The following is a 24,676-nucleotide window of genomic DNA, read 5'->3' as shown; positions in this document are numbered from 1 at the left end:
ACCGTCCTGGTCAGAACAGAATGTAGGAGTGAGCTGAATGCAGTGGGAGAGGAAAGGGCTGGGAATAGTAGTCGGCTACATGACCACACAGCTGCCCTTGCCAAATGCTTAAGCAAATAAACATAAAACTAGAGAAAATCTTAACCACTTTCACAGTAATCCCTATAAGGAGTTAACTGTATAAAAATGATAAATACCTAAACAACATATTTGGTTTCTTGGTTTCAAAGTTTTAATATTTTATCCACTGGGTAAGTCAACAAATCCTTGATGATCTCCTGTATGGAGAGCAGTTAATATGAGCAGAGATGTGGTTTTCTCATTTGCTGAGCTTAAAAACCCAACTGAACCTACTTCCAAAATTAATTTCCTGTTCATATGTCCATAAGCCTATAGAAATGTAAATCAGATAATGTTTTGATAATCAGCTAACCAGGACTTAATTTACTACAGCAATAAATGCACTTCACAATCCCTTTTATATTTTTTCCACTAATACATTTTAACTGTGTAGAAATATAGTACTTCATAGGATTAACACACATATTAATAGAGGTTTAATCACTGAAGAAAAGCATTATGCTTACAGAATATGCATCTTCTAGGTTTTTTGTTGTTTTTTAAATGGCTAGGTGGCTGAATAGCATACCCTTTACAGGCACAGCAAACCGTCTGAATAGCAGCTGCTCAGTTTAACTTATTCTTTTAAAGGGAAATATATTCTAACAGGACACGTAGCTGTTGAAAATTTTTAAGAAAAACCTGATAGACACCAATTTAAAATTGTTTCAATTTAGACTCAAAATGAGACCACTACAAATAGTCAACAGCAGGGGGATGAGACAAATGTATATTAAACAGTTTGTTGAAATGCTTTCCAAAGATCATAAACAAAAGCAGCCTGTTTGTAGCATAGCTCCTGGTGCTTCCCTGGGCATACACAAACAGCACTATTTAGAACTGGTCTTCTTGGAGCTGGCCCCTGCCACCGCTGCTCCTGAAGCTTACATCTGTAGAAACCTGCACATTTCCCTGCAGGTTCTCTGATACTGTATCTTGAACTAGAGCACCAGTCAGTTCAGTTGCAGGTTTTGAGAACATTTTAGTTGCCATCATGGTAGGGCTAAGTGTTCATAATAATAAATTTTGCTTCCTTCAAGAAACCAGTTTGCAGACGGATGACAGCAGTGATCAAAGTCACTTTAGTTTCTGCAATTTCCAAAAGTACTTCCATTTGTTTCAAATTCATTTGCTGTCACACCCTTTGCTAAAACGGCTACCAGCAATATCACTAGGGCTGTTCGGTAAACAGTAAAGTGGTCAACTTCACCAGAAGCCACTTCAACAGCTACCACAATTACTGGTTCCTTTTTAGTCACAAGTATCCTCACTTCAGTTGTGAATATATGGTATGGTAATTCTGAATGACAGTCATATGGAGTAATGGGCAAAGGCAATAAAACAAACTCTTGCCACTGCCTGTCATGACCTTGATCTTCCTCTGCTGCTCAACATCATCAAGAGGTGCTCCTTCATATTTTTCTAAATGCCACCCACAAAGCCATTCTCACTGTCTGGTGGGCACCCTGAGAGCCTTTGCTGGAAATGCCTCCCTGGCTCAGCCTGCCTACCAAGCTCCAAGGCCCTTCCCTTCACGGCCGTCACGAGGCCAGCCTGGAAGGAACCCTGATGAAGCTGCTGTTTCAGGGTCATATTGGTGCCATCTGTGAGGAACTCCATGACTCAGCAAGGATCCTTGCACTCTCATAGGTAACTCAAGGCCCCCAAAGTGGTGCTGTGGTTGTCCGAGTGCCCAGGGAGCCTCTCGAGTGTGGTGAGCATTGGATGATGCCCCAGCAGTGCTTCTCAGACCGCCTGAGGGGAACGCTGGAGCTTCCTAACTCATGAGACCAATTTCTAAATACAAAAAACACTCCTAATGGGGAGGAGTCAGGGGCACAGGGATCTTCATATCTCAAGGCTTCTGTAAAAACAGACCTTCAGATAAAATGTGGAAAGACTAGCAAAAGCAAATATACAATGTGTGACTCAGGTTGAAGCTACGTAACTTCTCAATAGTCCAGAGGCCCTAAGACCTAATAGTGGCCAAACAATTATTTCAAAGGCCAGACATATGCCCTTTAAGGGCTGTTTATACCCTACTGGTCACATGAAAAAATATAAATGAATGAATGAATGAATGAAAAAGAGAAAGGAGCTTGAACTGGCAGATAACTTTTTAAAAGCCATAAAGAGGCCAGGTGTAGTGGTTCATGCCTGTAATCCCAGCTCTTTGGGAGACGGAGGTGGGCGAATCACAAGGTCAGGAGTTCAAGACCAGCCTGACCAACACAGTGAAACCTCGTCTCTACTAAAAATACAAAAATTAGCCAGGCATGGTGGCGCATGCCTGTAATCCCACTGTAATCCCAGCTACTCAGGAAACTGAGGCAGGAGAATCGCTTGAACCTGGGAGGTGGAGCTTGCAGTGAGCCGAGACTGCGTCACTGCACTCCAGCCTAGGCAACAGAGCAAGACTCCGTCTCAAAACAAAAAATAAAATAAAATAAAATAAAGATATTTACTGTGCTATGTTGTTCTGGTAGTATACTTGTAACATTTTTGCCAAAAACCACCCAAAAAATATTTTTCAATTTATCAAGCAGATTATTATACATCAAAACCTATCAAGTAATGATGGAAAATACGAAGTTAGGTTTTTTTTTTGAGACAGTCTTGCTCTATTGTGAACTGTTATACTAAAGATAGACAGATATAGTCTTATGCCTATTTCCATTATCTGCATAATGTAACCTTTAAAAATATTCCTTAAATTGTTAACTTTATAGAAATAAGATACTGGAAAATGGTTAGAAAGTTCACCAAAACCTTACAAACTCACATGTCCTCAACTGTAATGTCCTTGAGGATCTGGCAGTAGTCCACATTCCATACAGCCTGATCGTCCCAAACCTTGGAGGCGAGAAGAATGGCTCCCAGAACAATCCTTTTCCAGTTGGTGGGACAAATGTCGATTTCAGCATAAGTTAAAAGCCTTTCTAAGTAAACCTGTAAAATAGAGCACTGGTCTTTGATTTTAGTTCAGTTTAAATGCTTTGATAAGCTTTTTTTTTTTTTGAGCGGAGTTTCACTCTTGTTGCCCAGGCTGTAGTGCAATGGTGCGATCTCGGCTCACAGAACCTCCGCCTCCCAGGTTCAAGTGATTCTCCTGCCTCGGCCACCCGACTAGGTGGGATTACAGGCATGCGCCACCATGCCCGGCTAATTTTTGTATTTTTAGTAGAGACGGGGTTTCTCCATTTTGGTCAGGTTGGTCTCGAACTCCTGATCTCAGGTGATCCACCCGATCCTCCCAAAGTGTTGGGATTACAGGCGTAAGCCACCGCGCCTGGCCCCGAAATGCTTTGATAAGGATTCATGACTGACAAATTTCTTTTGTTTTTGACCAGAAAATAAGTGCCTTTTATTCTTATGTTCTACAGAGACTTTGCTTACTCAGCCAAAGCAAGACACTAAATCACAGTTGTAGGTCAGATATCTCTGCTGCCTATTCTGCCCATATACATTTCCCGCCCAGTCACAGGAATGACTGGACATCTCAGCAAAGAGCATCATCAAGAGAGGCACTCTTATCACCTCCACACTCATAATAGAGTTGTTCAATAAATAATGAGTGCCTACCAGGTACAATGTATCATACCTTCATGGTAGATAGTAATTTTACAGGTAGTTATATTATGCTCAAATATGTAAAACCCAAGTAATACTGAGCACATTTTTACCTTCTCCTTTTCACAGTAACTAACCCTTTTGTGGCACTAGCTTGAAGAACTGCTGGTCAAGAGAGCCACCCAGTGGCTGCTGTGCAGAGCAGCATGACAGGTCTTTAGGCTGTAAAATATTCCCCGTATTCAGTGCCTCCACAAGGAACACAGATGGACAAAAGGATGTCTCTGGACCCCTGGTATTCCTCTAAACCTGCCAAGCAGTTTATGAGACAATTTCATGAATTATTTTACATCTACCAAACATCCTTCAAAGAACTGAGCAAAGTGAACAGCTGAGTAAAGATTTCAGAGGTAAGCTGTAATTTGCTGTTACCTCAAAGGGTTCTCTGTGGAAGAGTATGTCTATATGCTGTTTGAACTCTGTATCAAGACAAAAAGAAATCTTTTTAGGCTGGAGTGCAGTGATGCAATTTTGGCTCATTGCAACCTCTGCCCCCTGGGTTCAAGCGATTCTCCTGCCTCAGCCTCCCAAGTAGCTGAGCACCCGCCAGCACGCCTGGCTAATTTTTGTATTTTTAGTAGAGACGGGGTTTCACCACATTGGCCAGGCTGGTCTCAAACTCCTGGCCTCAAGTGATCTGCCCACCTCAGCCTCCCAAAGTGCTGGGATTACAGGCGTGAGCCACTGTGCCAAGCCTGAAAAAAGTTCATTTTAACAGAGCTTATTTACTGTCTGAAGGTTATCAGATAGGCAGATCAGATCTGGCAGTGTTCTCCAAACTCGAATGTGTTTTCAAAAATGGGTATTGAACATGATATGTTCTTAAGAGAGATTCTGTTCCCTTTCCCCCAGATTCTGCACTCTCAGTATCCTAACAGGGTTCAAATCTCAATGGGAATAATTAGACCACAGGGAAACAATATAGACAATCCCTCAACTTCCTGTTGCCTTTACGGGTAAGCTGGTGATGTGCTGATGCTCACTGATACCACTTGCCCTCCTGTGTCAGTGTGAGAGTTCTTTTCTTCCCACTAAAGCCAACTCCATCAGTGCAGTTGATCCCATCCCACTTGTGCAGAACACTGTCCCCACAACTGCGTCTTTTTGAAGGCTTTCTCCTTCTCTGCCAGAGATTTTCCCCAATGTGTTTCCTTTGTTCCCATCCCCCTCCCCACAACTCCCCAGATGTGTCCTCTCATTTGCTCAAAGCATCATGTCCTGGTGTCAGCTTCTCATCTCCCATCTCTCCTTAACCCACTCCTGTTTGTCCCTTGCTGCTGTCACTCTCCTGAGACTCCTCTTGCCAAGGTCCCCAGAGTCTTCACACTTACAAGCCAGAGCTCTTCATCCCACTGCTCCACTCCCCAAGTCTTCCCTAATATTGTACAGGGCATTTCCATTCACCTAGTTGCTGAGGCCAAATACCTACATTCAAGTTATCCCACACCAGACTGTGCACAATTCCTGCTATGTCCACCTTCACTGGTAGGCTGCTCGCTTTTGATTCTGAGCTGCCATTTGTCACTGCTCACCTGTATCACCCTCGTTGCTTCTTAACTCTCTTCTCTGCCTCTATTCTGCCAATTATGGCCTACTCTCTTCAAGCCATCAGCATAACTTCTTAAATTAAGAGCACTTCACTCCCCTGCTCAAAATCTACCTAAAGTACCCATCAAACTGGAATAAAAACTTCTTCCTGGCCAGGCGCAGTGGCTCACACTTGTAATCCCAGCACTTCGGGACGCCGAAGTAGGCGGATCACCTGAGGTCAGGAGTTCAAGACCAGCCTGACCAACATGGTGAAGCCCGGTCTCTACTTTAAAAAAAAAAAAAAAAAAAAAATCAGGCGTGGTGACGGGCACTGGTAAGCCCAGGTACTCGGGAGGCTGAGGCAGGGAGAATTGCTTGAACCTGGGAGGTGGAAGTTGCAGTCAGCCAAGATTGAGCCACTGCACTACAGCCTGGGTGACACTGCAAGACTCCGCGTCTCAAAAACAAAACAAAACAAAACAAAACAAAACAAAACAAAACAAAACCTTCCTGTGGCCTGCAAGCCAAAAGGCCCTATGTGACCTCACCTCCTCCACTCTTTCCAACTCACTCCAACCACACAGGACACCTTGCTGTTTGTTCCTTGAACACACACACACACAATGTTCCTGTCTAGTCTTGGCACTTGTCTGGCTGCCTGTAATGCCAGCACTCTTTACCTTCCTGCTTTGATCAGGTCACTGCTCAAATGTCACCTCTAGAGAGGTTCTTCCTGATCATTCTACCTAAAATAGTGAGCCCCTCCTGTCACTCTGTATCCCTTTATGCTGCTTCATCTTCTTGCTACTCACCACTACCTGAAAAAATGTCTTCCTCACTAGAACATAAGCTCATAAAGGCAAGAACTTTGTTCAATCTGCCTCTCCTCTACTCTAGCACTTGGTAGCTCACCTCTGTAATCCCAACACTCTGGCAGGATCGCCTGAGGTCAGTTCTGAGACCAGCCTGGGCAACACAGCTAGACTCTAGTTCTACTAAAAAATTAAAACAAAACAAAACGAAAACAAAAACAAAAAACAAGAATAGTGGCACAGAGTAGGCACCCAGTGAATATTTACAGAATCAGAAACTTCGTGGCAGCATTCAACACTGGGACCATAGCCTCTCTTATCTTGATCTCTGTTCTTTTATTATCTTCTCCTGGGTTTCCTCCTTCCACTCCATCTGGGAGCTTGTCCCTCAAAAATGCTAACAGTCTTTAGAGATCTATCTTCTATCCACTTTCTTTTCTTTTTTTAGAGATGGGGGTCTTGCTATGTTGCCCAAGCTGGACTCAAACTACTGCACTCAAGTGATCCTCCCACCTCAGCCTCCCCAGCAACAGGGACTACAGGTGTGCACTACCATGCCTAGCTTCTCCACTTTCATTCTGCAACCTTTCTCTGTATTTGAACAGCTACTATAACTCTTCATTCCTTACCTCTAAGCTCAGATTCATGCTCCAGTCCAGTACCTTCAAATGATTATTGGACACTGTCACTGCTACCTCACAGGCACATAGAGCTTAAACCATCTAAAATGAACTCCCCTCTTCCTATACAGCTTTCTCTCCTGTATCACCTGTCTCTCTACATCTGGAAGCACCACTCCTGCTTCTCTACAGTATGTGCTAAGTGTTCCAAATGGCTTACAGCTCCATGAAAAGGCCCAAGTCTGATCCAGTACCCACTGAGGGGCTTCTATTCAAGTGCACAGAAGCCTTCTCTCCTAAATTCCAATTGGATGCTAAAGGAGTAGGTACTGACCTAAGTATTCTTTCCCTCCAGGCCATGCAGTTGACCTTCCTCTATAGGTTTGCTGTGGGGAGGAGTAAAACAATCCTAACCACTTGAATAGGATTTATTATTCAATGATAAAATCTTACCATAGGAATTCTGTATGGAGGACATAAAGTTAAGGATACAGCTATAGCTTAGTAAGCTAATCAGCAAAGCCTTTGTCCAAGTATTACTGGTACCACATTGCTGGGCAACATCACGAGCAGGCACAAGAGGTAGGAAGAAATGATTAAAACCCATCATCCAAGGAACAAAGAATTTAGGGCAATAGTTCTCAACCACAACACACATCGGAAATACCTGGGGAATAGAGCCTGGGACTTGGCTTAGACCTACACTGGAATCAGTATCTGGCTCTGAACCACATGGTTTTGTTACCACTCCCCATCACCCCCAGCCCTGCCACCATGCCTTGTATGTGTACACACTGAATGTGTACATGTGCATTGATGGGTAGGGGGAGAAACCAGAAATCTCCCTGGCTGCCTTTTGTAGCAACTGTTCTGTGATGAGAAAAGCAATGGAAACATGTTCAACCATAATGATGATTAAACGCGAATGTACGTATTTACGTTCCTTTCATAGGTTTCTCTTAAAGTTCTGATGATAATTTCAGGAACCTATTTTTATTTGAAAAATAGGACCATACCCTGTGTACAAGACTAATTTCTAAAGACACTTTATAAATGAGAAATATCTTACCAAAGTTACTATTGCACATTCAGCTGTTAGCTGTGCAGCACTAAAAAGAGTACGAACAAATCTGTAAATAAATTTGTGCTCAGGATCATGCTTAAAGTATTCCTCTGGAACTTTTTCTCGCTGAAAGAAGAAAAGATGCAATGTTAGTATCCACTGAAGAAAAAAATTTTAAGTTTTTTTTTTTTTGAGACTGAGTTTCACTTTTACTGCCCAGGCTGGAGTGCAATGACATGATCTTGGCTCACTGCAACCTCTACCCCCCGGGTTTAAGCGATTCTCCTGCCTCAGCCTCCTGAGTAGCTAGGATTACAGGCACCCGCCACCACGCCCGGCTAGTTTTTGTATTTTTAGTAGAGACGGGGTTTCAACATGTTGGTCAGGCTGGTCTCAAACTCCTGACCTCAGGCAATCCACCTGCCTTGGCCTCCCAAAGTGCTGGGATTACACACGTGAGACACCACGCCCGGCCTAAGTACTTTTTTTTTTTTTTTTTTGAGACCCAGTCTTGCTCTGTCGCCCAGGCTGGGATGCAGTGGCACAATCTCGGCTCACTGCAACCTCCGCCTCCCAGGTTCAAGTGATTCTCCTGCCTCAGCCTCCTGAGTAGCTGGGATTACAGGCGTGCACCACCATGTCTGGCTAATTTTTTGTATTTTTAACAGAGGCAGGGTTTCACCATGCTGGCCAGGCTGGTCTCAAACTCCTGACCTCATGATCTGCCCACCTCGGCCTCCCAAAGAGCTGGGATTACAGGTGTAAGCCACCATGCCCAGCTGGCCTAAGTACTCCTAAGACCAGCAGTGTTGACGTTTGAGCCCATGTACCCCTTAAAATAATTCTGGTTGAGTGACATGACTTTTAGTTTTTAAAATATAAACAATTGGATCTTAAAATATCATAATGATTCAATACTCATCACCATTTATCATTAAGGAAAAATACAGGCACAACTCAGAAAATTTTTATGTTCCTTTCCACTTTCTATCCACAGAATTCTATCAAAATGTAAACTACTTGTAGGCTCGAAAGTCTTACTAATCATATGTCAGGATTCTCTTAAATACACTTTGAAAAAATTTTTTTTTTTGAGATGGAGTCTCACTGTCGCCCAGGCTGGAGTGCAGTGGAGCGATCTTGGCTCACTGCAAGCTCCGCCTTCTAGGTTCACGCCATTCTCCTGCCTCAGCCTCCCGAGTAGCTGGGACTACAGGCGCCTGCCACTGTGCCCGGCTAATTTTTTGTATTTTTAGTAGAGACGGGGTTTCACTGTGTTAGCCAGGATGGTCTTGATCTCCTGACCTCGTGATCCGCCTGCCTCGGCCTCCCAAAGTGCTGAGATTACAGGCGTGAGCCACCGCGCCCGGCCTGAAAAAATATCTTTAGTTTCCTGTAACCATAAGGCTCAAAGGCTTCACTGTCCGAGACAATAGTCATTAGCCACGAGCGGCTATCATATACCTGAGGAAGTGAATTTTTAAATGTTTACACCATTTTAATTGATTTAAATTTAAACTGTTTTCTAATTATCTTCATAGAGATCATGTATATTTGTTAGGACTATTTATAAATATCAGCATGAAATAAACACAACTCTATGAGAGAAAAATACTACCTCAAAAAAAGTGACACTTACTGTAAGTGGATGTGATCTCTCATCAAAAATATCCAGGGATCTATTTGCATCTCTATAAAATAAGAATATGCATTGAAGAAGTTAATTCAGGAATTGTTAATATCTGAGTAAAATGTCTGCTGGGGGTGGCGGGAGATGCCTCCTGTTTGCTTTGGTGTTTGCTTCACCAAAGCAAAGAGTTGTACAAATTCTTCTCCTGGATGCCAGCCTTCAGAGGATTTCCTGACCTCTTTTTACTCAGCATATGAGGTTCTGTACTGTGAGGTCTTTTCTACAATGACGATTCAGAATTGCCTTTAAGTATTGGCCCTCCCTAACAGGCAATGGTAATAAAGTATATTTTCACTCTTCTAACCCCTCATTGGAACTCAAGAACATTTTACACAGCAGTAGTGGTGGGCAATAAACTCTTTAGAACTTTAATGACTGTGAATGAGATTCAGATTTCCCAGGCTTTTCCTCTCTAGTTCTCTGTATTACATTCTTGACATGTATTTGTTTAAGTAGTTTGATGAGTTAAAAACCTTATTGCCTTTTTATTTTAAAAGAGACAAGTCTTTGATAATCTTTACAAGTTTATAAAACTAATACATTGTGCTCATTTAATAAAACCAGTGGTTCTCCAAGTGTGGTCTGTGGACTTCTGGAGACCCTCTAGATCCTTTTCCAAGAGGTCCTTGAGGTCAAAACTGTTCTTTTAAGAATACTTATTCAACCTGAGAAAGCTGATTGAAAATTTAGAAATAAAAATAATTTAAAAAAAAAGAATACTAAGATATTGCTTGCTTTTTGACTGTATGACATTTGTAATGAGTGTATAACAGCAAAAGTGGGTAAACTGCTGGCTTCTCAGCATGAATCAAGGCAGTGCTACCAAATTATACTAGTAGTTACGCTACTCTTTACTGCCTCTTGCAGTTTAAGAAAAACACCTGCTTCACTCACGAATATCCTTGCTGAAGCAGTAAAAATTAATGGTATTATTAAATCTTGACCTTCCTTTTCACTATTCTGGAGTAAGCAGAAAGTTCACATAAAGTAATTCTGCATACCGAGGTAGAGTTGTGTTAAGGAAAAGCACTTGTGATTTAATTGTGAGCTAAACAAGCCATTTTTTTTTCACAGAATATCATTTTTACTTGAAAGTACAACTGTCATTCTCAAAAATGAAAGAAGTGGCCAGGTGTGGTGGCTCATGCCTATAATCCCAGCACCCTGGGAGGCTGAGGCGGGTGGATCACTTGAGGTCAGGAGTTCGAGACCAGCCTGGCCAACAGGATGAAACCCCATCTCTACTAATACAAAAATTAGCCAGGCATGGTGACAGGCGCCCGCAGTCCCGGCTACTCAGGAGGCTGAGGCAGGAGAATCACTTGAACCCGGAAGGCAGAGGTTACAGTGAGCGAAGATGGCACCAGTGCACTCCAGCCTGGGCAACAGAGTGAGACTCAGTCTCAAAAGATAAATAAATAAAAAGTTTTAAAAAAATGAAGCCTGTCACTTCAAGAAAATAACACTATTTGTTGCAATGATAAAATTCAAGCTTTCAAACTAAAAATCAGGATTTGGAGAAACTTGTACCTTATTATGTGAGTTTAACAGCTTCTCAACACTTAAAGATTTTTTAATACAATTGGTGGTGCTACTAACAAAAGTGAGCTTTGCCACTGTCAAGAAATGTGAACCAGGCTGGGTGTGGTGGCTCACGCCTGTAATCCTAGCACTCTGGGAGGCTGAGGTGTGCGGATTGCTTGAGCTCAGGAATTCAAGACCAGCCTGGGCAACATGGTGAAACCCTGTCTCTACTAAAAATACAAAAAATTAGCTGGGTATGGTAGTATGTATTTGTAATCTCAGCTACTTGGGAGGTTGAGACAGGAGAATCGCTTGAACCCGGGAGGCAGAGGTTGCAGTGAGCTGAGACTGCACCACTGCACTCCAGCCTGGGTGATAGAATGAGACTCTGTCTCAAAAAAAAGAAAAAAAAAGAAAAAAGAGATGTGAACCAATATTTTCCATATAACCAATGCATAATATTAGAAAACCAAGTAAGGGGAAATGATACATTTATTGTACAAGACAGATGGGTGAGTACTAATAAAAAATTCATTGATAACACAAAATTCCACTGTAACCATTTTAAGAAACTAGCACTTGTGGAGTGTTGGGTAGTATTAAAGAATACTGGCCGGGTATGGTGGCTCATGCCTGTAATCCCAGCACTTTGGGAGGCTGAGGCGGGTGGATCACCTGAGGTCAGGAGTTCAAGACCAGCCCGGTCAACATGGCAAAACTCCATCTCTACTAAAAATACAAAAATTAGCCAGGCTTGGTGGCATGCGCCTGTAACCCCACCTACTCGGGAGCCCGAGGCAGGAGAATCGCTTGAACTTGGGAAGTGGAGGTTGCAGTGAGCCGAGATCGTACCACTGCACTCCAGCCTGGGCAACAGACAAGACTCCGTCTCAAAAAAAACAAATAAAAATAAACTAAAAAATAAAGAATACCCACAACCATCTGAAAGCTTTAAAAATATACCTTTTACCAACTATATATTTGCGTGAGGCTAGGTCATCTTCTTATCACTTCTTCAACACAAATTACAGCTCACTACCAGGGTGCACTATTAGCCACGTAATACACCTACACATGTACTCACTGTATCTAAAATAAAAGTTGAAATAAAAAAAAAAACTAATTGCAAAGACAGAGATGAGAATCCAGCTGTTTTCTGTTAAGCTGGACACTAGAGAGTTGCAAAAATATAAATACATGACACATTTTACTCAACTTCGTTGTTGTAAAAGAGTTATTTTTCATGAAAAAATATTATTTATGTTAACAATATGATTCTCAGTCAGGGGTTATATTTTTGTTGTCACAACCTGGGACAGCTGTTAAATATCCTACAATACACAGGACAGTCCCCACAACAAAGACTTATCTAGCTCAAAATATCAACAGTGCCAACGTTGAGAAACTGAAACTAAATATAGGGTTTTTTTTTTTTAATTCTCAACTTCAATTTCTAATGCAATAAATATCAATATAACCAACATAAACAAATACTCTTTGGGATCCTCAGTAATTTAATAATTGAAACCATCTTGGGGACCAGAAAAACCACAAATGATTCAGTTCAATACTGTAATAGCAATCTACAGCTTATGATGTCTATAGTTATGACCTAATACTGAACTTGATATCATGCAAAGTAATTAGCTAGAATAACAAGACAGGTTTTAAAGGAGCTCACCTGTTCTTTATGTGGTAATATATTGCTAAGGTCACACTGTGAAGGGAAAAAAAAATTATTTTTAACATCTGATTTAAACATTTGTTAGGCCTGAAGACATTTTTTAAATGAGGGAAGGGAGGAACCCTCCTAGCGGCCCTGAAATCCTCTAGTTCAGAACAGTACCATATGGGTACTTTCCCCTTGTTTTAGTTCCTTTCAGCAAAAATACACGAACCAAAATGCTAAGTAAGGCCGGGCGCAGTGGCTCACGCCTGTAATCCCAGCACTTTGGGAGGCTGAGGCAGGTGGATCACGAGGTCAGGAGATCGAGACCATCCTGGCTAACACGGTGAAACCCCGTCTCTACTAAAAATACAAAAAATTAGCCGGGCGTGGTAGCAGGCGCCTGTATTCCCAGCTACTCAGGAGGCTGAGGCAAGAGAATGGCGTGAACCCAGGAGGCAGAGCTTGCAGTGAGCCGAGATCGCACCACTGCACTCCAGCCTGGGCGACAGAGCGAGACTCCGTCTCAAAAAAAAAAAAAACCCAGTAATATGCTGTTAAAATACATGTTTCTGTTGACTATTATAATATATAAATAATTACATATATCCCCATTTGCTCTTCTGCCCATAGAACCTTTCATTTTATACAAGTTCTACCTATTTGTATACATGCTTAAATTTAAACTATTTGGTTTTTTGGTTATTTTTATTTTTTGCTTTTTAAGCTGTTAGGCTCTGCATTTCAGTTGATTTAATTAACTATCACCTGCCCACCCATCTTTCATTATTTCCCCTTAAAGTAAATAAAAGTGTTTTATACCAAATAAAATCATTTATGATCAATTTTGCATCATTAGTAGAAAATTTATTAGTAAGTAAGTGCACACAAAACCAATGATAGGTGTAGCTATCCTGAAATAAGCAGTGCTAACAATGCAGCATAAAACTACAAAGTGTAATATTAATGGCAAGTATTTCCACATTGGTTTAAGTAAAATATTAGTGAACAGACACAACTTTTCAGATATATGTTACTGTATTCCTAAATTACCCACAGATGTTGTGTATCAGGAAACAAGGAGTTGTCTTAGGTAAGTTATATGCTTCCATTTGCCCTCAGTCTCTAAACTGAGGCTCAAAATAATTGAGGGAAGGCAAATCTGAATTTTAAGTCCATACAATGTTAGCACTTTTTTAAAAAGTCTGTAACATTAGCATCTAAGATGGATACTTCTATAGTGCTTCACACATTTTCATGTCCAAATTGATTTTAACATTACAGAATTTGAAGTTATATGCTGAAAAGGACCACGGAACCTTACATGACATTTAATCCAACACCCAGTTTACAGATATGGGAACCAAGGCTTAAAACTGACTTGCCCAAGGTCCCACCAAATAGAAGCAGTTCATCCTCCTACATTCAATTAAGCAGTGGTTCTCAAACTTTCTGCACACTGCAATCACCTGAGGAGCTTTAAAAACTGCCTAACTTCCAACTTGAGACATTCTGATTTAATTGGCATTGGGTATGACTTGGGGCATGAGGAGTGTTTTTTGTTGTCTTTTTGTGTGTTTTGTTTTGTTTTGTTTTGTTTGAGACAGAGTCTTGCTCTGTTGCCCAGGCTGGAGTAAAATGGCACAATCTCGGCTCACTGCAACCTCTGCTTCCCGGATTCAAGCTATTCTGTCTCAGCCTCCCAAGTAGCTGGGATTACAGGTGCACGCCACCACGCTTGGCTAATTTTTTTGTATTTTACTAGAAATGGGGTTTCACCGTGTTGCCCAGGCTGGTCTCAAACTCCTGAGCTCAGGCAATCTACCCGCCTTGGCCTCCCAAAGTGCTAGGATTACAGGTGTGAGCCACCACGCCCAGCCTGAGGGTTGTTTTTAAAGTTCCCCTGGTGATGATTCCAATGTGCTGCAAATTTTGGGAATGACTGAGTTAGGGTTAAGATCAGAATCATCTGGGATGTGCTTGTTTGTGTAATTATGCCTCACATGCCTTCTCCATTTTCCTAAAAGGCTTGTGACTGCCTATAGATCAAGGGAAGGTGGAGGTGAGATGAATGTGTTTGTGGACATATATTTTGAAAAAAGTTGCATAAGTGATTCTGATATGGCTCACCCATCCCATGAGAATAACGCACTAGTAAGCCATGATAAACATTTTTCAAAATCTTTCCTAAAAGTCAATTTGCCGTACTTGTGAAACCTTTATTTAACCAGTAGTGAAATATACCAAATGATCATTTCTAAAACTTACTGAGAACAAATTAAAACTTACTGTACTTCCAAAAGTAGACATCTAAAAATTAAGACTAAAATGGGGGGAAAAAAGCATGAAATCTATTATACTTGTTTGAGCAAGGTTAATCTTTAAAACTACTTTGAATCTTATAGAAACATCAGAATCTTTTGAATTCAAAAGAAGCCAGGGACTCTAGCCAAAGTGGAGTGGTTTTTTAACTCAAGGATTTAGGACCTTGGCTGAATACAAACATTGAATGATTACTCAGTAGGTGCCAAAGCTCAGGACTTTAGACAGAGTCAGAGTCCAGTTTGTGCTGAAACACAATTCGATTTCAACTGTTGTTTTAAGTGAGAGAGGAAAGTGACATTATTATGAGTGTAAATTTGCTGCTTTTAAAGTAGAAGTTACTGACAATTGAATTAACTAAAAAAAAAAAAGCTAGTACATTAGAAACAAAATTAAGTTTATAAGCTAGTTATGTTTTTAGCTAAAAAGTAAAATTAGGGATAAGGACATTAATATTCTAGTGTAGCACTTCCCAAACTGTGTTCTGAAAATCAACGCTCATAATCCAAGGAGATGTTAATAGTTTCCTGACAACCCCAATGGAGTTGTTTGCTGTTGTTGTTGGTTTTTAAATAAACTTGAAAAGTTCATCTTAGGGTGTTCTGAAAGTGCATCTCAGATTGTGCCCAAGAGGTGCTCATGCACGACAGGGAAAATGTAAATGCAGATACACTATGGTGCCAGTAGAGGACAAGCTGTTCCTTCTTCCAAGAGTAGTTTGCAAAGCAGTACACATTGTTTTAGGCCTGTAACTCATAACAAACTAATGTTTTTCCAGAAACATCCAATAAAAAGCACCTCTCCTTCTCACATTATGTTCAACACTGTCTTAACATAAATGCATTAAATAAATAGCTACACTTTTCTGGGATTGCTTCTTCACTAACTGGCTTTCCCTTCCACCATGCAGCCTAAGATTAAAACAGGAAATTAAAATTCATATTTAGATCCTTGAAATCAATATATAGTTGACACCGATTTCTTAAACTCATTGCTGAAAAGGACAATCAAATGGCTGAAATTACCGAGGATGGCTAGGATGCTTTTAGCATAAGGGGGTCTGTCACTCAGCCCTTGGCAGCCTAGTTGTACTCACCATTTTACTGTGGTTCTAAGATTAGGCTGGCTGACTGTGCTGTCATCTAGAAATATTGTTGAGCATGAGCTATACTTTTTAGTAAGCTGCCCTGGAGATACCTGAAGGGGAAGGGAAATAGAAGAAAATGTCACAGTAAGTTAAACCTATAAAAGTGTGGTTTTTCCTTGGTTAAAATGTCAAATGATAAAGCATTAAGATATTTCTTACACTCCATGAACTGCCTGAGTGTAGTATCATGTGCAGCTCTATGGGAAACCCAGTGGAGGCTCTCCCACAGACAGTGTTTGAGGAATGGGTTATGAAATGCTGCTCTTGTGGTACCTATAATCAAACCTGGCAAGCATCTGTTATGCATTCCCTGTATAAATTAATGGGAAAAGTTTACAATAAGATTTCAGTGTTTTTTCTTAAGCAATAAAAAGCAGCTGAGATTTTCTATTATTCCTTCACTACAGTAAAATGTAATGCCTTAAATCATATTTGCATAAGAGCATTTTATTGCAGTAAATGAAAGCCTAATACTACATTTACTAAGTTACTAATATTAAACGTATTAGTTCAGGAGACAGTATGAGAAACAAGTGTTTCACAGTCAGAGGCTTCGTCTGCTAGGGCTGCTCCATCACCCTCAGTGAGAGGGCCTGTTTTCTTATGTGGAGGAGAAAAAGTATCACTTTAATATTCCAAACAAAAAAGATGACAAAAACAACTTTAGGAATTTAACTTGCACTTCATATTTAAATAAAACTGCCATTACATTATTCAAATGAGAACCTCAGAGAACACTCTCCATTTCAAAATGTTATTAATTTTATTCTATAAGTTATTTGACAGGCATCATGGCACTTGCCTGACTCACTCATGCTGCTCTGCCTGGAATACCTTGTTCTTCCTCCTTATCCCAATAAGCCTGACCCCATCTGCCTTCTGGGATCCCTTTGCCGGCAGCCGCACCAAAAAACATTTCCCTTTTGGTACATTCATCCATCTAATTCACGACTTGTTACATGATACCAACTGCTTGTGGAGTAACCCCTCACAAGAAAGTAAGCTTCTCCAGGGAAGGAAGGACTCTTCCTCCTCATACCTCTGGCTGCTGAGCACAGAACTGGGGACAAATTAAGGAGTTCAACAAGTGTTTGACAAATTATTTAAATCAGTTACAATTTGGAAGGTAAATGCTACTACACACACAAATTAGCAGAATTTATCTGCAGTTGTATCAAGGAGGTGACTATGAACTTTTTGAGACCTCTAGAAAATAAACCATCTTTAAAACACTTTAGAAGTATCCATTTATTTGGGAAGAGTGCAACAGTCAAATACTGAAACAGCCTGAACTATGTTAAGAAGGTCAATAACCAAATCCCAGTCATTGAATAGCTGAAAGTAACAGTAGCGTTTTTTTTTAAACCACAGAATACTAATAATTTTAACACTTAAAAAAAAACTAATTCAGATGAGCCTTCCTTCTTCCTATTAATATGATAGTTTTTACCATGTTGTCACACTCTCCCATCAGTATCCCACACATATACATGAAAGACAGGGCAGGGAGAAGGTCTAGTCGTTGCTTTTAAAAATGCATGCATTAAAAAATTGCCAGTAGCCAATAATCAGAAATATCCATACAGTGTAACAGCATTTTGTTTCAGATGTTTTTACTGCAGTCACTTAATTCTTACTAACAAAAAGTCCCAGATAATTCTATTTTTAAAAAGTATTACTATTTGAAGGACCAAATTCTCCTTCAACCTAGAAATGTTTTCAACTATATCTAAACTCATGTTTCTTAAGCTATTATATTTAATGTATATAGTTTACATTAACTGTGTATGTGTGCTAATGTATATACTTTTATTGTCTCAAGAAACACATACAGTATAAAAAATAAAAACTGACTCATTCAAATACATTCATTCAAAGTGGAAGGTGGGGCTGGGCACGGTGGCTCACACCTGTAATTCCAGCACTTTGGAAGGCCAAGGCGGGTGGATCACCTGAGGTCAGGAGTTCGAGACCAGCCAGGCCAACATGGAGAAACCCTATCTCTACTAAAAATACAAAAATTAGCCAAGCGTGGTGGTGGGCTCCCATAATCCCAACTACTCGGGAGGCTGAGGCAAGAGAATCACTTGAACCCGGGAGGCGGAGGTTGTAGTGAGCCAAGATCGCACCACTGCACTCCAGCCTGGGTGACAGAGCGAGACTTGGTCTCAAAAAAAAAAAAAAGAAAGAAACCTCTCTGCTAATCAATATATAGCATGAGACACACCACTAACTTTCAACTATCCAAATTTTTTGTTATCAAGAGTATCCCTATATCTCTTGAGACTAGGGGGTGGCAGAATTAAGCTTCTGAGCAAAGCAATTACAGCTGGCAACAGGTAATTCCCCCATCATCTTGCTGGAAAACTCAACAATTTCCTTTATTTTAGGCTAAAGCCTTACCAAAGCTGACTTACAACCTCAACAAACTCTACTGACAAACATAATAATATAAAATATAAATACTTAAAAAAAATCCAAACAACAAAACACTACTGAAAGTTCACAGATGTTATTTCAGGTAGTCACAAAATAGGGACAAAGAATATATCATTCATCTTCATTTAGTCTGCACAAATGACAATCTTTAACAAGAAAGGGAAGGGGTACTGAGTAGACTTAAGGGAGAATAGCAAAGATAGAAAATAATCATACTTAGTAATCTACTGAGTCACAACTGAAACCTTAAAGGTAAAGTACCTGTTGAACTCCTATGCCTATCCACTGACTTTTCCCATTGTGCCTACTGCCTCTAATTTTAACCCATTTAAAATAAGAGGTAAATGCTACTACAGAATCCGTCTCAAAAAAAAAATTAATGACTTTTAATTAACTTAAAAATTTCTGACATTTTGTGCATTAATGAAACACCTCCATCTATGTTGCACAGTAATGGGGCAATATAGCAGGGTGCAGAGTTTGAATACAATTCCTAAGGCCTTACTAGAAGAGTATAATATGCTTATTATAGGTATAACTAAAAAATGTCTGGATTAGTATCATTATGTTGAATTTAAACTTAGATTTACACTTTAAATAAAGGTTCTAAATTTGGGTTAAACATGGCAGATTGACCATAAATTTATTTCCTTGCCCTCCTGAAATTTCATTAGAATTAAAGACATAAAATAAAGGTTATACACAGGAGCAGGCAACAGGATTGACAGCAGATAATATTTCCATTTATTTTATTTTATTTTATTTTTGAGACAGAGTTTATAAATTTATTTATTTATTTTTTAAACAGAGTCTTGCTCTGTTGCCCAGGCTGGAGTGCAGTGGTGCAATCTTGGCTCACTGCAGCTTCCACCTCCCAGGTTCAAGCAATTCTCCTGCCTCAGCCTCCCGAGCAGCTGGGATTACAGGTGCACACCACCACACCCGGCTAATTTTTATATTTTCAGTAGAAACGGAGTTTCAACATGTTGGCAAGGCTGGTCTCGAACTCCTGGCCTCAAGTGATCCTCCCGCCTCAGCCTCCCAAAGTGCTGAGATTACAGGCATGAGCCACCGCACCCAGCCACAGCAGATGACTTTTAATAAATCTTGAAAGATGAAAAAGACAAAGGAGTGGTAACTGATATGGAAGCACAACTTTAGTGCCTACAGAGAGTGACTGGAACAGGATCAAGTTAGTTTGTCTTACAGAACCCAAGGCAGGCTTCAAACTCAGAGGCACATGGCACCTTGGAAGGTAGAGTGAAACATAAAACAAAAGCAGCAAGGTCAGTCGAAAATATGTAGTTGGAGTCCCTGGTCCACCTGTCCTCCCATCTTATAAGGAATATAGAAGGTTCTGGGCTCAGAAATAGTAGGACTGAAATCTGGGAAATGGGGAAAAAAACTACACACTGAGAAGTGGAACTCCACCTCCCTTTTCCAACTCTGCTTCTGGAAAATGAGCAGCCATGCTTGTACTCCCCAGGTAGAAAATTGGGAGATTCTTCTCTGAAGAAACTGAACAGTCTCAGAAAAGATGCATCCAGCAGGGCACAGTGGCTCACACCTGTAATCCCAGCACTTTGGGAGGCTGAGGTGGGTGAACTTGAGCCCAGGAGTTTGAGACCAGCTTGGCTAATACGGCAAAACTCTGTCTCTACTAAAAAAAAAAAAAATTAGCCAGGCGTGGTGGCACACACCTGTAATCTCAGCCACTCAAGAGACCGAGGCACAAGAATCACTTGAACCTGGGAGGAAGAGGTTGCATCTTGGCAGAGGGCACTGAGATCACACCACTGCACTCCAGTATGGATGACAGAATGAGACTCTCTCAGAAAGAAAAGCAAAGGAAAGGACAGGACAGGAGAAAGGAAAGGGGAAAGGAAGGAGGAAAGGAAAGGAAAGGAGAAAAAAAAGAAAAGAGAAAAGACAAGACAAGACCCACCAGATAACAGACTGAGGTCTTCTAAATTAAAGGCTAGCTTGGCCTCCAATGTCCTTGCAGTAAGAATCATCAGTTAACAAAAGTCCTGCTTCCAATTAGAGAAATCCAGGGACTATCACACGTGAGGGAAGCCTCCAACAAGAGAGAGCAAAACAATAGGAAAAAGGAATGCATGGGAGTGGTGGAAATTCAGGAGCAAATGAAAACTTTAAAAAATTCTTAAAATACCCTCAAAAAGATGAAAGATTCAATAGAACGGTTAGAGCATAAAGTAAAAGAATGCCCAAGAAGTAGAACAAAAGACTAACTAGAAAATGGGAGAGTGCGGGGGGGCGGGGGCGGGGGGGGCGGAGACAAGTAAAGATCAATGCAGAAACACTGGTCTAATAAGCTCAGCATCTGAATAGTAAGAATATCAGGAAAAAGAAGGAACAAAGAAAACAAAATTCTCTAGAAGACATAGTCTACAGACTTATTGGTCCCAATAAAAAGAAAAGGTCCAGGCCGGGTGCGGTGGCTCATGCCTGTAATCCCAACACTTTGGGACGCTGAGGCTGGCAGATCACAAGGTCAGGAGATCAAGACCATCCTGGCCAACATGGTGAAATCCCTTCTCTACTAAAAATACAAAAAAAATTAGTCAGGCTTGGTGGCGCGCCCCTGTAGTCCCAGCTACTTGGGAGGCTAAGGCAGGAGAATTGCTTGAACTTGGGAGGTGGGGATTGCAGTGAGCTGAGATCACGCCACTGCACTCAAGCCTGGCAACGGAGCAAGACTCCGTCTCAAAAAAAAAAAAAAAAAGGGAAAAAACAAAAGGTCCATAGCAAGACATATTATGAAATTTCAGGATCTCAGGGATACAGAAGGCACTAAAAAGCTTCCGGAGACATGTAAAAACTGGTTACACGAACTGTATCACACAATGGCAACAGATTCAAGAATACTATAATGAGAACACAACAGAGAAATGTCTTCAGAACTATGAAATTTAGAGTGAACCTAGCATTTTATACTCTTATGAAATAGTAAGCTTTGGCTAGGTGCAGTGGCTCACACCTGTAATCCCAACACTTTGAAAGGCTGATGCAGGTGGATGGCTTGAGCCCAGGAGTTTGAGACCAGCCTGAGCAACAGGGCAAAACCCCATCTCTATGGAAAAATACAAAAATTAGCTGCACATAGTGGCACATGCCTGTAGTCCCAGTTACTCGGAAGGCTGAGATGGGAGGATCACTTGAGCCCAGTAGGTTAAGGATGCAGTAAGCCGAGACCACACCACTGCCCTCCAGCTTGGGCAACAGAGTGAGACCCTGTCTCAAAAAAGAGAAAAAAAGGAAAAAAAAAAAAGGCCAGGTGCAGTGGCTCATGCCTGTAATCCCCACTTTGGGAGGCCAAGGCGGGCAGATCACCTGAGGTCAGGAGTTCGAGACCAGCCTGGCCAACATGGTGAAACCCCGTCTCTATTAAAAATACAAAAATTAGCTGGGCGTGGTGGCAGGCGCCTGTAATACCAGCTACTTGGGAGGCTGACACAGGAGAATTGCTTGAACCCGGGAGGTGGAGGTTGCAGTGAGCTGAGATCGCACCACTGCACTCCAGCCTGGGGGACAAGAGCAAGACTTTGTCTCAAAAAAAAAAAAAAAGAGAGAGAGAGAGAGAAAGAAATAAGGGAGGTTTTCAGACAGGCTAGATCTCTAAATATGTCTGTCTATGGGCCCTTTCCCAGGAAAATGTACTCCGGTACAACTAGGAAGGATAACAAGATAGAGGGAAACACAGAATCTAGGATTTAGGGGACCCAACACAAAAGGACAGTTATGTGAGATCCCAGATGACTTCAGAGAGATATCCCAGGAAAACAGGCACAGAGCAGTCTTAGGAAAAACCTGTCTATATTTGAAGAGGATGACAAAAGGCTGAGGAAAGCTGTCTCCAAGAGAAAAATGGAACAGATGTGTTTTAGTAGATAGAAAACATTTTTGATAGGCATGTGGCAAATGCTACAACATTTGGGGGGAAAAGTAGCTGTTAGAAAACAGCCAAATGAATATAGTCAGGAAATTAATTCCACACACACACACAAAAAGACATGAAAGCAAGGAGACCAGCCAAGGGTTACTACTGCATTTGGCTGTGTGAGCTAGTGGAGGCTAGGAAGAGACGTGCAGACATGCTCAGATTTCAGAAATATTTAAGAGAAACAAAGGATGTACAAGGAGAAGACAGAATAATATATGACTCAGCAGTGAATAATATCTGTATAATCATAACAATGTAAACATCAATTACTGATTTAATTTAAAATGTGGTATGTATGGGAGAAATAGAGGGAAGAAAATAAGGTCATGGTGGAGTGAAGAAGCTAAATTTTCACTTGTTATGACAGGAAGTCAACATATAGTGCTAAAAATGAACTTAGCTATTATAATTTTGTTACTTGATTTTTAAAAAGATTAAAAACTTTAGGCAAAAATATTTAAGGCAGATATTTATACCACAACCAAATTAATGAAATTTAACTTAAATGTCAGAAACCCTTAACAATGGGGTACACTAAGTCAAAGACTTTCCTGCATAAATCTGATTCTCAGCAAAACAGAAATGATTTAGAAAATCCACAAAAAGAGGCCCATACTAACAGTATTGGGTCCCCATTATATTTTTATGGAATCATGACAGACATACTTTTAATTCAACTGTTAATTTCTTAGCTTTCCAACTGTTTACTTACATGGTTTAAATGGTTGCTCTTCCTCTTTTCTCGCACTAAGAATAAAAAAAATTAGCTGATCAATTCTGATACAAATGCCACAGTATAAAAGTAGTTGCTAATCATCTGATTAACAATATACAAAATGAGATAAAATTCCATTTAAAAAATAATTTCCAACAAAACTCATCATTTAAATCATCTGGCAAGATGAATCCCATAAAATAAAATCTAAAAACTTAGTTTTACTTTTTGAACTGACAGATATTCTATTACATGGAAATGAAAGAATCCCTACATAAAAAAGAAAGGGGCAAAACAAATTATGCTAAATGAGAAATTTAGCTAATAGGTTTCCCTGTTGCATATCTGAACCATCATCCAGTAGTATTTTTTAATTCTACATTTACAGGTAGCTTACTTTAATTACCAAGATCGAACACCTGACAGCTCTAAGAACCAGTTTCTGGCTAGGTGCCAATCTCTAGCTGACCACAATCACTGCAAACATCCTGAACCACTTACTGGTCATCTACTAGTATGTTACTGAAAAAATAAACGGGTCTTTACACAAGTGGAAAGTAAACTTCCTTAAATTTAAATGTTAAAATGAATGTTAACCTAATTGAACATGGTATATTCAGCACATAAAGTCATTTTAACAAAGGCCAGAAGAATAAAAGCTCCAAGAGGGACTTGGACCACGCTTTGTTTCCTATACTGCCTCTTCCTTTGATGCTAGATAAGTATCACAAGCACACACTCCTTACCACTGAAGAAAGAGGAGCATAGGATAGCTCTTCTTTTACTGCTTCCACACTCTGTCTGTGTGAGAAGCCTACGGCTCTGAAAGAAACTGAGAAATACAACTATCCTAACCAGAAACGACCAGCTCAAGACAAAGTCCACACGAGCTTCGAAAATGCTGCTTACAACCCCCCTGCTTTGTGTTGTGCTGCATTACTTCAAATATGATAGAAGCCCCACTTCTTGTATTCTTGCTGTTGAAATCAAATGAAAAACCTGGCTGTATATAGCTTTTTAGCAAATAAATTAGGATTTAACATAATTTTAAGGAAGATAAACAGGAGTACAGAAAAATACAACAGTTCTGATTCTCATCCTAAAACAAGCAGGACAAGGAAAATGTACGTAAGTTTCACTTGCTGAGGCTAACCTTCTGGGAAACACCATGGGGCAGGTTTATATTTACACTACATTAGGATGGAAAAGTTAATAGCTTAAAAGTTCTGAGTAGCATAAATTTGAATGTGATAGGCTCATGTGGTTAGAGCATTGTATAAAAGGAAGCCAAAATCACAGATTCAATCCTTGTATACGAACTGATTTTTTGTTGTTCAAATGAAACCAAGCTGCAGCTTAAATCCTATCATTCATCTTTAAAATGTACTCTTTTGGAGCAAGGGAAAGAGGTCAAAGAAGTACGGAGAAATAAGC

At 40.5% G+C, this 24,676-nt stretch overlaps 1 protein-coding gene across 3 annotated transcripts in view; it reads right to left on the bottom strand.

Moving 5' to 3' along the window:
• The window catches only part of CCNYL1 (cyclin Y like 1), a 46,389-nt gene that overhangs the window by 6,049 nt on the left and 15,664 nt on the right, over window positions 1–24,676 (bottom strand). Inside the window, exons 3-8 of one of the 3 annotated variants that reach the window (XM_019022591.4) lie at window positions 23,240–23,274; window positions 16,074–16,174; window positions 12,671–12,706; window positions 9,415–9,466; window positions 7,782–7,901; window positions 2,903–3,069 (exon numbers count right to left, since the gene is read on the bottom strand). In XM_019022591.4, coding sequence (XP_018878136.1) covers window positions 2,903–3,069; window positions 7,782–7,901; window positions 9,415–9,466; window positions 12,671–12,706; window positions 16,074–16,174; window positions 23,240–23,274 — 511 coding nt within the window. The remainder of the gene's footprint in view (window positions 1–2,902; window positions 3,070–7,781; window positions 7,902–9,414; window positions 9,467–12,670; window positions 12,707–16,073; window positions 16,175–23,239; window positions 23,275–24,676) is intronic. The other 2 variants (XM_019022592.4, XM_055379505.2) reach the window with 2 other exon arrangements.

The sequence above is a fragment of the Gorilla gorilla genome, chromosome 11, assembly GCF_029281585.2.
Source record: "Gorilla gorilla gorilla isolate KB3781 chromosome 11, NHGRI_mGorGor1-v2.1_pri, whole genome shotgun sequence".
Classification (NCBI taxonomy): domain Eukaryota; kingdom Metazoa; phylum Chordata; class Mammalia; order Primates; family Hominidae; genus Gorilla; species Gorilla gorilla.
This window is presented reverse-complemented; position numbering and strand designations above follow the sequence as displayed.